At 41.2% G+C, this 14,716-nt stretch overlaps 1 protein-coding gene and 1 non-coding gene across 2 annotated transcripts in view; both read right to left on the reverse strand.

Moving 5' to 3' along the window:
• The window catches only part of LOC124722196 (pleckstrin homology domain-containing family G member 7-like), a 543,685-nt gene that overhangs the window by 464,244 nt on the left and 64,725 nt on the right, over nucleotides 1-14,716 (reverse strand). The window contains exon 2 of the mRNA XM_047247394.1: nucleotides 3,822-3,943. Coding sequence (XP_047103350.1) covers nucleotides 3,822-3,888 — 67 coding nt within the window. The 5' untranslated portion in view covers nucleotides 3,889-3,943. The remainder of the gene's footprint in view (nucleotides 1-3,821; nucleotides 3,944-14,716) is intronic.
• On the reverse strand, nucleotides 11,346-11,420 carry Trnas-cga. The gene has a single exon. It is a non-coding gene; the product is annotated as a tRNA-Ser (tRNA).

A 14,716-nucleotide genomic window follows, 5' to 3' on the forward strand; every position in this document is an offset into this window, starting at 1 on the left:
CACTAATAGTTGTTGCATGGATCATGAAAACGACATTTCACAATGATGTGGAAGATGTCAGTTTAAAATGACTTTTCTTTACACGATATAATTAATTATTTTTTTACAGTTACCACTTGATATCTATGAATAGAAGGCCCATAGAACAATTTTTAATTCGGCAGACCCATTTGCATAGGTAGCCGAAAGCAACAGTGCTTCTATACTAGTGCTTAGTGGTATTTCGCAGGATTGAACTTTCTTTCGTTTTATGCATCTTATGATGTAGTATTTGACTAGTTTCTAATCGAACGTTGCCATTATGTCGCAATGAAATCAGTAAGATACATTTGTTTAAATCCCAACATCAAGGCTCTCAGTAAAGGTATCAGAGAAGCTCCGGTTGTTTAGTTTGTCAGATGAAAAGTAGGTACTGAAACTCGCTCAGATAAATTGCCAAGCCTTTTTAAATTTTCGAGCACTTCTACGCATCTACTACGTTACTAAGTCATAAGGATCAGTATCATTTTATACGAAGCTGTGTCTGAGTCATTTAATGAAAATGGTATCACGTTCAAGGTACTTTTACCAAACGACAATCTCTCCAGAGACGCAAAAAACATACTATCGCAAGTACGACACAGCCGAAGAGAATGTTGTGTTTATGTCCCGAATTTAAATGTTTTTGTAACGACCAAGATAGACTAGAGAGAAATTATATATGTTATTGAAGACAAGGAAGTTCGCGTGCGAAATAGTAAGGAGAAAGTCATGAAACTCCATAGGACGTTAAGAGTACTGGTAATAGTTTGGTCAGTAGCGTTATAAACTGAAATATTGAAGCAGTACACAAAAACATTCACTGAGATCAATTCTATTAATTTTTGATATGCAATACATGATCAAAAGTATCGGGATACCTGGCTGAAAATTACTAACAAGTTCGTGGCGCCCTCCATCGGTAATGCTGGAATTCAATGTGGTGTTGGCCCACCCTTAGCCTTGGTGACAGCTTCCACTCTCACACGCATACGTTCAATCAGGTGCTGGTAGCTTTCTTTGGGAATGGCAGCCCATTCTTCACGGAGTGCTGCACTGAGGAGAGGTATCGATGTCTGTCGGTGAGGCCTGGTGCGAAGTCGGCGTTCAAAAACATCCCAAAGGTGGTCTAAAGGATTCAGGTCAGGACTCTGTGCAGCCAGTCCATTACATTGATGTTATTATATTGTAACCACTCCGCCACAGGCTGTACATTATAAACAGGTGATCGATCGTGCTGAAAGATACAATCGCTATCCCAGAATTGCTCTTCAACAGTGGGAAGCAAGAAGGTGCTTAAAACATCAATGTATGACTGTGCTGTGATAGTGCCACGCAAAACAACAAGGAGTGCAAGCACCCTCCATAAAAAACACGATCACACAATAACACCACCGCCTCAGAATTGTACTGTTGGCACTACACACGCTGGCAGATGACGCTCACCAGGCATTCGCCGTACCCACAACCTGCCATGGGACGCCACATTGTGTACCGTGATTCGTCACTCCACACAACGTTTTTCCTCCGTTCAATCGTCCAATGTTTACGCTCCTTACACCAAGCGAGGCGTCGTTTGGCATTTACCGGCATGATGTGTGGCTTACGAGCAGCGGCTCGATCATGAAATCCAAGTTTTCTCCATCCCTACCTAACTCTCATAGTATTTATAGTGGATCCTGATGCAGTTTGGAACTCCTGTGTGATGGTATGGATAGATGTCTGCCTATTGCACATTACGACCCTCTTCAACTGTCGGTGGTCTCTGTCAGTCAACAGACGAGGTCAGCCTGTACAATTTTGTGCTGTACGTGTCCCTTCACATTTCCGCTTCACCATCACATCGGAAACAATGGGCCTAGGGATGTTTAGGAGTGTGGAAATCTCGAGGACAGACGTATGACACAAGTGACATCCCATCACCTGACCACTTTCGAAGTCCGTGAGATCCGCGGAACGCTCCCTTCTGCTCTCTCACGACGTCTAATGACTACCGAGGACGCTGATACGGAGTACCTGCTTTCAGCACTATGCACCTAATATCAAAAACGCCTGTTTTTGGCGGTGTCCAGATACTTTTGATCACCTAGTGTATGGATGTGATAACATATAACTGAGGTTACATCAGTCAGCAAGCGATAAACGTATTGCTTGAAGCAAGTTGTGTTCTTCAGGTGTATATCTAGCAAGGACAATGAATATATTTCCAGAGAGAATCTTGATAGCAAAAAGTAAGTCTGTTTTAACTGAAGACGTCTTCTACCTGGTATCTGTAATGTAGTTTAATGTGAATTATTTCCGAAAAGGCTCTTAAATCATTTTTCAAACCATGCGGAGCTAACATAACCAAAAGAAAGGTACAACAGATGATGTTTGAGTCGAGATCGTTTCTCAACGTTGTCCCACTCAGTGTCGCGCATTGTGTCACCATAAACCCGCAGCAATAACCAAAGGGCTTATAAATCTAGATTTTAAATAAACTTACGTGCCCCTTGTTGTCCATATTATATGTACGACATGCCTGATCACAATCTCACATCTCAGATACACGGAGAGTTCCAACATCCTCGGCCCTAGTCGTTCGTACGTTGCTGATATCGTTAGTTCAGTTGCCATCGACTAACTCAGGCGTTTTTAGCTGATGGCTCTTTCATAAACTTTCAAGCAGGAAAATAATATAGCTTGATGTACACGTACGTACCTCTCCACATAGGTCGTGGTTCACATGCAATGAGAACAGTATTGCATATCTAAGGCACAGACACGTGTAAGACATTTTAGAAACACATTTTATCTACAATAACTACTGGAAAAGAAGAGATTTGCTGTAAATTAGATGAGTGTGAATATACATTACATTCACTGTCGCTGAACTTAGAAAAAAATGACGGGACACATTTCACAAATGTCACTGATAAAACTTGCCGTTTGGAAGGATAAAAGCAAAAACTGGCATAATGTACAGGTATAGCTGTTATGTATGAAGGAGTGACAATACGCCAGTCAGAATTCGTAATCAAAAGAGTGTGAGGTTTTTGTTATGTTAGTTTTACGTGATAATGAACTTAAAAGTACATTTAAACGCCAAGAGCACAAAAACTAGTTTTAGAGAAATGTATAACGGCAGGCAACAGTCTGTCGTTCCAATGAAACCACTATTTTTTTTTAACTTTTTGGCTTCGTTTCCTGTTTCACCTTGGTTAAAGCCGGATTTATTTTACTTTTTTACGTGCCTTTAACAATTTCCGTATGTTTGTCGTAACTCTATATTTTTGACTAAGAATCGTCCCTTCCATACGCTCTCTAAGATAATGTTCGGAAAAGAACGTGTGGAAGCACTACGAATTCCACGCGTCTTTTACGAGGCAATCGTGGGAAAGCGTTTGTAGTTCGTAGCTCGTTTTCGGGTTCCAAGTGCTTTCTCTAGTGGACGTAAAACACCTCCGCCTCCAGCAGTAAACTTTAGCGCCACTGCAGCGAAATTATCGTTTGGTTTAATGACAGAACAACCAGCGTAAAGTCTACTGCTGCTCCTTCCATCACAAAGATGTTCCTTCCGTAGACAACGAGAGATAAACCTATAAGAATTCCCTGTCTCAATGAGGAGTCGTAGTTTCCGACGTCTTTGTGTGTCTGCTTACCACAACCGGGCCTTTTGTAAACGAATCTGGAAGTTCTTAAGACCCAAATGCACGGAAAGGAGAAATACTAACTTTTCTCGAGGTAGACATGAAATGTATTCAAGCCACTATGGCTGTTTGGTCGATCGTCAGATACAGTTCCAGGTGTCACTATATACGTACCCAAGAGATTGTTACGATTGGTGAGTACTTTGCTGTACACCAGGAGATCGCCTGGGCAGATCTGCATTGGGGGGATGACCACGATGGAGCTGCGGCGAGTTCGCTGAGAGTTGTCTGAACCCCTGCAAGCAAACAAAACATTCAAGGATTGAAACTAGTTGGTCTATAATTAGCTAAAGTTATAAATAAATTAAAAGGAATTATATGTAACTTATTCTACATCTATGCTTGAAAAAAAGAGACAGCATTGGTCTTTTTTCAAGTATACCTGTTATCTGGTCGTAGTGCACAAGACAACATGGAGTCGCCAATCAATATTATTCTACATCTTCCTGACAGAATGATGGACCAGAACTCTAAAAGCCAGATTTGTAAGTTTAACAGCAGAGATGTTGGTGAGGCCCTGTCACACATTTCTATTAACATTTTTCGTCCATGCTGCCGTTGGTATGACCAGGCAGTCTAGGGATACCATCGTTGGTAGACGGCGGAACGGCAGATGAAGCGATGTTGGCGTTTCAGCACTCCACGTGTATGGAGGTGTAAAACCTAGCGCCGTCACTACGACATAAATAGCAACTTGCAAGACTGGTAGAGGCACGCTGGGACGTCACAAAATGACAGCTTGGACTATGGACATCGCGACACCCTGAATCAACACTGCAATTCACCCGCCTCTGGACTAGCTGTCGCTCTGCGTGTCTCCACAAGTGTATCCAGCAGTCATATAGATTACAGAAGGGTATGAATAGACTGAAATGAATTACGTAGTGGCAGTGCAATACACACTCCTGAAAACAGCAACAAATATAGAATTCTTATCCTGTTGTTCCATATGGGGGGAGTAAACGTTTTTAAAACATCGTTTCATCCTGTTTCACCACCCACACTACATGGGAGCTAAAAAGAGTGTAATGCATTGCCAAATTTATCTAAGAGACCATTCAGGCGACGAAGTGTAATCGAAATTAGATAGGAAAAGTATTGGAGCCTATCAAATACAAGTGCTACATGAGAAAGGGAAAATAAATGTAATTGTCGAGAATATGTTAGCCATTTTCCAGAAACCCAACAGAAACAGAAAGGACTAGAATGCGCCAATGTGTGGGAGAATATGGGCAACACCATATTAGAATCCTGAACATCTGAGCCACAGAATGTTCGTCATTTGAGCCAGTTTTTCTTGATGGAAAGAAATACGTCTTCTTAGAGACATGGTACTGTAAATTAATCAAATTTTCGAAAAATATTAATCAGATGCACCTTGTCTGTTACTGGTGGTGAGCCTGTTTCGGCTACTTCTGATATATTTGTAGTGTATGTAGTTCTTACGCATTGAATAAATTGTACATTGCTAAATCAAAGACTTAGTATTTACAGTTTTATGTGTGAGATGTTAACGCTGAAACAGGAAGATTAATACTTATAGCGAACTCTTTCGAAGAACTGAGAGATAATTATTTTTACACGCACATTTCTTCTGGAACTAATCATTTTAACTGCCTTTGTGTTTAGACAATATCTCCCATCATGTGACTGTCTCTGATGCAGTAGTTACGTTAGTGAAGTCAATTTCGCACGCACTGGCAAGACATGCAAAATTCGCTGCGGTAGTGGTAAACTGATGTTACGCACTGTACAGATTCAGACAAGGCGCTTTACGTAATAAATGCGTTACTGGAAACAATGTTAGGATTGTGTCATCTACATGTCTTTTTTACGAGTATATGCAAATTTTTTTGAGAAATATTACGAAAAAATTTCCCACTGTGTTTCTGATTCCTTAGAGAAATTTTAATGAATTAGGTATATCATTATATCTAAACATTTCACATCTGTGACTTGCATGAAATAGAAAATCATAATTTTTTCGCTTATTAACAGGAAAAGTCTATTAATGATTTCTTCTTGCGAATAGATACATATTTAGAAAACAGGGGAGAAGTTTTCCCTGAAGCTACGAATTCTGATCTATACACCTTGGTAATAAAATTTAGTTTTGAGTGATGACTCTGTCGTAGACTTCAAAGAAATTATACGTAAATACTTCAAACCAGTGTGAACAGCTCTCAGATACGTCTGAAAGTTAAGAAGCAATTAACACGTTGGTAACATAAAGATATTTGACGTGTGAAAGCCATGGCGGTACCGTTAAAAGGTATTTGATTGTGGAAATTAACCGCTCCGTATGTCCGGAGCGATAGGGTGGTGGTTCATTCGGACAAAGGTTACGCGATCCGCGCAGCCTCAACAGTTTTTGTGCTGACCAGACAAAACAACCTGCAGTACCAGTATGAAATTAATCAATGATAGTTTCAGGGAACGGAAGGGTATACGAAACTCTTCTGTCAAGACTTAGAAACTCAGAAACATACAGTGTATAATGTACTCTGGTGGAAGTTGCAAAAGGAGATAGGAACGTAAACGTATAATACTGGATCAAAATATTTTCTGTAATTTCTCAGAAAAGGGCGAACTTTGGTATAAATGGAAGCGATAGGTATCTATAAAACAGAGACAGTTTATTTGAGTATCGGGAACGAGGCTGACAGAAAGCTGGAGGGCAGTGGTAGAGTTCAGTAGAGACGAACTGCAAGAGGCCGACGAACACATAAAAGCTTTTTTTTTTTTTTAGTAATGACATATAAAGCTTCAAAATGTACACGAAGATTTTGGATGCTTAATGGCTCCAGTTCTCTGGAACTGCAGGAAATTTAATCGAATCCTGTGGCTGAAAAGACATCTCGTTGTTATTTATCTTGCAGTTTTGTACGATATTAAGGCCAGTTATCGCATAATTTTGATTTATGATTTAGGGTGGCAGAGACTGCTTCCCCAGCAGAAATCATACCTTTTGAAAAGAAGATAGTCAGTCGATGCAGAAGAGTGGTTCGCGTATTATACACTTATTTCTATGTTAGATGTAATCAATTCTAGTAAAATAGAATATAAGGAAAGTTTCAAACCCCTGATTCGTAGTAAGAGCACAGAAAGTAAGGCACCACTTGATTATTCCTTGTTCCCTGGTTTATGTTTTTAGTTATTGTATGACAACGTCTGTTTTATAGAATTCCGCCTATGACGTACATGTATGAATCACATGTATTTTGATATTACTTTACGTTATTTACAAACAGACCTGGAAGAAATTTTAAAGATTTTAAGATTTTAGTGTAGACTTTTTCATTTTTCCAATTGTGGAATCTGAAGCTATGATTCATATCACATTACGTGATTGTATCAAAAATAAACAAAAGGGGTGTATAGTTGTAGCTGCCAGTCAGTCAGCATTAGTAAATATTTTCACTAGCTTTTGTGCGCCAGGTGATCCTGCTGTCATTAAATCGCATAAATCCGCTATAAGCTAGGTGTTTCGTAGGGACAAAGATATGATATAAACGAGGAGACGTATTTTTCCAGAAGTAGGGCCGCAGTTATGACACTAGGAGAAGGATAAGTTTCCCTCCAGTTAATTTCTTCTAGAAACATGTCACTAAGTAAGAAAAAGTGTGTAACTACTGACAGAAACTTCGAGAAGCATTTACTGTTACGCTAAGACAAAAGAAACAGAAATGACTATGTGTTTGTGTATGTTTATACGTTCAAATAATCATTTGCAAAAGACCTCTGCACAAAATATCCACTTCATTATTTCAACGAATTTCGTGAACTACTGACACTAGGAATCAATATTACTTCGGCTAAAGTTTACCTTCTGATAATACACTCACAGTTCATATAGAGACTGTGCGTAAGTTCCGTAAAAGAGAAGCACGTGCGAGGAAGACTAACGGATTTCCGCAGTATGATTACATTATTTGGATTCTCTATTTCAGCATATTGTCTTTTGGAACAGTAATAAACATGCAGCACTAGCCTGAATGGAGTCTCAGAATCAGTGGATTTTTCTGTCATCTGCACGCGTAAGCCTTGTATTGGGTCATATATTGTGACGGAGTAGCCACGACACAAAGCATAGTCAGACCAGTTTGTGATCAATTTGAATCTGTCATTTAGTGAACGCTAGAGCTTTGGTCGAAAACAGTTCCATTGCGGTTTGTTTGTGGGAGAGATTGCACGTTCAACGAAAGACAGATATCTACGATCTTGTTCCCGGCTCTCTGAGCTCCAATACCTCTAGTCACATCTTTCCATATCACCTGCAGTGTCAAGGAAGCTGCTCGCTAACAAATTATTCACTAATTATTGAAACCCTAAATTCAAATTTAGTTTTGACTCAGGCAGTTACGATCTGACATACCGGATCGAGCAGCAAAATTACGAAACTTACTCCTTCCAACGGAAGAGTTTAGTGTGCCGAATACTGTGACTCTCAGGGGTATTCGCGCATCGTTAGTAATTTCCAGTTCCCTTTAAGTGGAGGTCTGCAGCTTCTTGCCAAAAGTCTCGGAAATTTCAACAGATATGGACCAGTTACAAAAAAAATTGATTTCAGTGACACTGTTTATGTCTGTGTTCCAATAATAGTTTAGTATGTGTATTACTTTTCAGACTAATTATGTGTTCCTTGGTGACAAGGGAGCATTAGCTGTGCCATAGCAGGAGTACCGCAAAACAGGCACGGATCGTTCCATTTTAGAAGATATCAGTTTAAATATCCGCCTAACACAGATTATTCCAAGAACCGCTAATAATGCCCCTAGAATGCCGTTGTCCAAATCCATTGATCGAATTAGACGAAAAACTCAGCTTAACTCGCACAGCGGAGATAGCTTACAAAACGCACGTTTGACCTGAACGTTACTCGTCAGTTCAGCACACGTACCAAATAATATTTACCGAGAACATCCAAAGAAGAGCAACGCGTTTCGTTACAGTTTCATTTAGTAGGCACGAAAGCGTAACAGAGACGGTCAGCCAACTTCAGCAGCAGACGCTGCAAGAGAGGCGTTCGGGATTGCGGGGTGGTTTACTGTTACTGTTCCTAGAGTGTACCTATCTAGAAGAATCAACCAATATATTGTTTCCGCTTGCGTATTTCTCTCGAAAAGAAATCCGTAAAGGTAAATTAAGAAAAATTCGAGATCAGACGGATTCTTACCTGCACTCTGTTTTCCCGCGAACCTTTCTCGAGTGGAACAGGAAAAGGGGGAAGTTCAAAAATGGCTCTGAGCACTATGGGACTTATCATCTGTGGTCATCAGTCCCCTAGAACTTAGAACTACTTAAACCGAACTAACGTAAGGACATTACACACATCCATGCCCGAGGCAGGATTCGAACCTGCGACCGTAGGGGTCACGAAAAGGGGGGAAGTAACTGTGCTTCACGAAGTGCTCTCCGCCACCAAACGTAAGGTGGTTTGCGGGCTGTAGACATAGTTACAGATGTAGAAATGTAGATACCAATGAAATTAAATAGCTCTGTAACTTCTATACGATCTACCGCTCCACCCACTGTCCAACAAGCGTTACCTGCCATATGCAACTCAACTGCCACTTCTGAACTACCACTTCTGCCAAACAGAATCAACAACAGGTCCTACTACACGACTGTGCACGACCAGGCTCTCACGGTGACTGCCCTCTGTCCATCAACCACTGCCTGCGCCCCGGGCTTCAAGTTATTCTATTTACTCCCTCTCGTCTGATGTCACAAATCGATGTCAGAACATGTCTCTCAGTTACAACGTAATTTACTAAAATTATTCACAATTCTTCTAGGTAACAGATGGTGTCACATGCGCGCTTATGTAACAAGAAAAATAAAATATAAATGGCTGATTCTACGATAATTGGTGCTTGAGATACATTCTATTAAATATTGTTCCTAAAGTGTATAATTTATGGTCCAAATAAATGTGTGTAAATGACGATATATTCACAATTGATCGGTGCTGTTCTGAAAGGAATTTGTCATCTCTTTCTCAACTTGTGTTATCATCTTATCGTAATGTACATATATATTTTTATAATAAGTCATCATCAACTTATCTACAATATACCTGAGTGGATAGCATCTTCTTATATTGCTACTTAATTCTAACAAGCTACTGCCTCGCGCTGTTGCACCTATATCAGGTATCGTATGTAAATTCTGTGCAGCTCATTTGACATCCTTCTGTCACAATATAATTAATATTAATATAGATACAAATTTTATAACTGTCAGCACACTTCATATAATGCTAAAAATCTAATAAAAACAGACTACGACAACGCGATCGAGACTGTTTTTAAATTTTATTTTCTTATTTTTTATTGTTAGCATTTTATACCGATCGCTGTACTCCAGTTACACAATGCTTTCTAAAATTTTGCACTTAAAAAAAAATCAAGTATGTGTGAAATCTTATGGAACTTAACTGCTAAGGTCATCAGTCCCTAAGCTTACATACTACTTAACCATAAATTACCCTAAGGACAAACACACACACCCATTCCCGAGGAGGACTCGAACCTCCGCCGGTACCAGCCGCAAAGACCATGACTGCAGCGCCCTCGACTGCTCGGCTAATCCCGCGCTTTGCACTTCAGATAACATAACTTCCAAAGTAATTCTTCCAATCCAGTGGCGTTGCCGACAGTAATTCTGTTCTTTTAGTCTCTTCATGTTGACATGTCTGCATGTTACTTGTTTTTTCTGCCATCTATAGTTATATAGTACCTCAGTATGAATATTTTATATCATCTCCCACACTTTACCGAGCCCAGAACGGAAGTGATTTTTGCATCCAAATTACTGGTCTTTAAAGGTATTTTCCCTGCTGTTTCTGCCGTTTCCTGCCCTCTGCCCGCAGTCGCACACTACCTGACCGGACCCTCGCGCCAGTTTCTGGCTTACTAGAGCTCACCAGAACCGCACGTATGCTGCATACAGCCGGCCGCGGTGGCCTAGCGGTTCTAGGCGCTCAGTCCGGAGCCGCGCGACTGCTGCGGTCGCAGGTTCGAATCCTGCCTCGGGCATGGATGTGTGTGATGTCCTTAGGTTAGTTAGGTTTAAGTAGTTCTAAGTTCTAGGGGACTGATGACCATAGATGTTAAGTCCCATAGTGCTCAGAGCCATTTTGCAGCATACAACATCAGTTATATGTCACACAAAGAATTTATACGTATATATATGTTTTAAAAATTCCCCTTCAATTATGGTTTATCCCCATTCCGACAGAACGCGTCCATATTACGTTCCAATTATGGCAGATGGCTTGCCCTTCGTTTCAAGATTCACCTTCTCAGACATCAGATATACACTTTCTCATTCCTAGCAGTCGTCAAAAAAATCTGATTTTTTTTTGTCTGCAGTTAATACCATTCGTGAACTGCACGCAGAAAAAATATCTGTGCGACAGAATTTTTGTGTTGCAGAGTAAGTCCAGAACTGTGTTCTCTGAATATTATCTACGAGTCAACAACGTAAACTTAGTCTGCCTATTAAGATTTCAGTCCAACCATTTATAGACAGACAAAACTCGCAGACGAATGCGCACTATCCATCCAGTTTTCTCAGTCACTCGTAAAGTCTACTGCAACTTAGAACAGAAACTTCCTGGCAGATTAAAACTCTGTGCCGGGCCGAGACTCGAACTCGGGGCCTTTGCCTTTCGCGGGCAAATGCTCTACCAGCTGAGCTACCCAAGCACGACTCACGCCCCGTCCTCACAGCTTTACCTCCGCCAGTACCTCGTCTCCTACCTTCCAACCTTCGCAGAAGCTCTCCAGCATACCTTGCAGAATTAGCACTCCTGGAAGAAAGGATATTGCGGAGACATAGCTTAGACACAGCCTAGGGGATGTTTCCAGAATGAAATTTTCACTCTGCAGCGGAGTGTGCGCTGATATGAAACTTCCTGGCAGATTAAAACTGTGTGCCGGGCCGTGACTCGAACTCGGGACCTCTGCCTTTCGCGGCCAAGTGCTCTACCAACTGAGATACCCAAGGAAGCCTTACTGCTGCACCTTTAGTATACGAGGAGCGTACAAAGAAATTTACAGGCATATCATGCAATTCATCCACATCGAATCATTGCCTATAAATACATTCCTGTACGTGTCCTAATCTCCTTTATCTTATTCCCACGGTAGCTTCGCTAGATATACAACGCCACAATGGCATCAGAATGCATACCGTTTTGCGAGAGAGCCACTGACGGCAATAAGTAAATAACTAAATAAAAATAAAAATCCACGCTAAGACGGAGTCGCGTGATGTAAACGAAGGTTGGTAGGTGTGGTTGTACATCTGAAATATGATGTCTACACAGATTTGGGGCCAGTCATATAAGAGTGAAGCTAGTAGCGTCACTAAGAGGTTGTTGATCAGGTTTGTTTTAAATACACGCTGTAACGGTGATGAGCGTTAGTTACTTTTGAGATTGGACGAGGTGAGTTAACGTTAGTCGAGAATGCTTTTAAGGCGACAAAGACACCATTATGAACACCACACTGAGCTTGAAAGAGGTCACGTAAAATGGCTAAAGCAGCTGGATGTTACTTCCGCAATGGGACAGAAAGACTAGGCCGGAATGTAGCCACTGTGCCACGCCGGATTAGCCGAGCGGTCTATGGCACTGCAGTCATGGACTGTGCGGCTAGTCCCGGCGGAAGTTCCAGTCCTCCCTCGGGCATGGGTGTGTGTGTTTGTCCTTAGGACAATTTAGGTTAAGTAGTGTGTAAGCTTAGGGACTGATAACCTTAGCAGTTAAGTCCCATAAGATTTCACACACATTTTTTTTAACAAATCCCGTCCGCATGTCACCTAACTAACATTACACTCTGACCAACATGTAACAAAAAATACCACTACAAATATGCGCACTACCCACCGCTCTAGACGGAATATGATATCATGATCAACTCACTCTCGAATAGCGTGTGGTGTGGGGATAAAAATGGCCAACACTGTGATTAAACCCTAAATCTTTCCCTTATTCCTACAGTAGCTTTGAGTTGTGCTTGGTTGGACGAAGCAGCTACAACAGTGTAAATGATTCAGTGGATAGTGTGTGTTGGAAGCTCTGTGACTCTGTTAGAATCGAATTACATCGGCATATCTCAATCGAAATATGACTGTGTACACTGATGAAAAAAAATCGCAACACCAAAAAATTATTAATGTAGAGTAACTTCGGGAACCCATTTTTCTAGGTAATATATTTAAGCGACTATCACTGCAAGATCACAAGTTAATGTAAGCACCATTGCAAATGTGAAATGCTGGTACATTAATAACCGATAAAACCGCTAGAACGTTGAACGGAAGCATGCAAACGTATCTGTGTTGTACCTGGTCGGCCAATACAGGGTACTCGATTGGAGACAGATTTCAGCAAATCAGTCTGAGCCCTACATGTGCATTCTACTTCAGTTCGCTCCAGATACTTGAAGCTAGTAATGACAAAAGATCGAATGGCCCTGAGCACTGTGGGACTTAACATCTGAGGTCATCAGTCCCCTAATACTTAGAACTGCTTAAACCTAACTAACCTAAGGACATCACACACATCCATGCCCGAGGCAGGATTCGAACCTGCGACCGTAGCGGTCGTGTGGTTCCAGACTGAAGCGCCTAGAACCGCTCGGTCAAAGCGGCCGGCGAGTAATGACAATGTATCGGACTTCTAGTCCTATTGGTGCCCAATAGATTTAGTTACTTTTAGGTCAGCTTCCAGCCTCACCACAGGTTTTCCCACATGCTTGTAGACAACCCCATCACCCGCGAGAAGAAATACGCAGCAAACCGCTGTACAATGCATTTTGTGGGGAGGGGGGGGGGGGGGGTGGGAATCGCGCCAATATTATCGTCTACGCTTCCATCCCACTCTCACGTACTGATGGAGTAATAAATGTCTGCCTGTGTACCTCCATACGTACCCTAATTCACACTTATGTTTCCGGGAGAATTACATCGTCTTTCCCAGATATCTATTTTTCCATTACATGTTCGACAAGAGTATGCCAGCCTATATGGTCCCAGCACCATCCACATGATGCTTTTGCGTCGAAGATCAGCTACGTAACACGAACAAATGGGAACTCACATGACTGGTAGACAATGACTCTCGTATGTAGTACTGAGCTGTCGAAGCGATGTTACTGTTCACCAGAACGTATCATTCAACTACAAACGGATCTATACGCGATCATGTCGGGATAATGGCTGACTGTGACCTGAAATTTTGTTTGGAAATTAAGAACATATGGTGGGTGAGATACGAAGGTGGGGTCGTTCAAATAGACTAGTAGAAGTTGTGCGCCAAACTGACATTTATCGAGGGGCAGTTGATGGCCAAATACAGCACATTCTGTCTCAACATTCCTGTCTTCGACAGCAGCAGTGTTAGTGCATCAGTGCTCATTGAGTTTTGTGTTTCTACGTCAAAATCAACAGTACGAGAGTCATCACAGAGCGTATTTCTAAAGCATCAAAGTGTCGTGATCATATGTGGTTTGAAGTGCTGCAGTGGAGTGAGAGTAGATCTGTGGCGCTGTCTTGCTTAAGGTGGCGGGAACATTGACGAGGAGATGTGCTATTTGTGATTCCTGTCACTCAGACACTCTAAGGTCAACGAACGTTCAATGCAGGGTAGTATACTTACTCCAACAGGTTTTAAATGCAATTAATGCGGAATTAAATTCAGACAATTCAAACAAAAAACAACTATTTGCGGAATGCTGTCATGTAGCTTCCTAACGTCTGTAAATCCTATTTAAATACGACATTAACCAACGTTCCACTAAAACTACAACCTTCCATACCACATACATTCATACACACCTCATTCTGATTTTTTAAATTTGATTTGCTTATGGCGAATAGTCAGTTATCCAATCAATCTCACTGTATTCTATGATATATATAGACTACCCTCCTAATTTCGAAATGTGATTTGGTTATGAAGAAATACTCAGTCATCCAACAGAGGAATGGAATCAGAC

Source organism: Schistocerca piceifrons, chromosome X (assembly GCF_021461385.2).
Source record: "Schistocerca piceifrons isolate TAMUIC-IGC-003096 chromosome X, iqSchPice1.1, whole genome shotgun sequence".
Lineage (NCBI taxonomy): Eukaryota > Metazoa > Arthropoda > Insecta > Orthoptera > Acrididae > Schistocerca > Schistocerca piceifrons.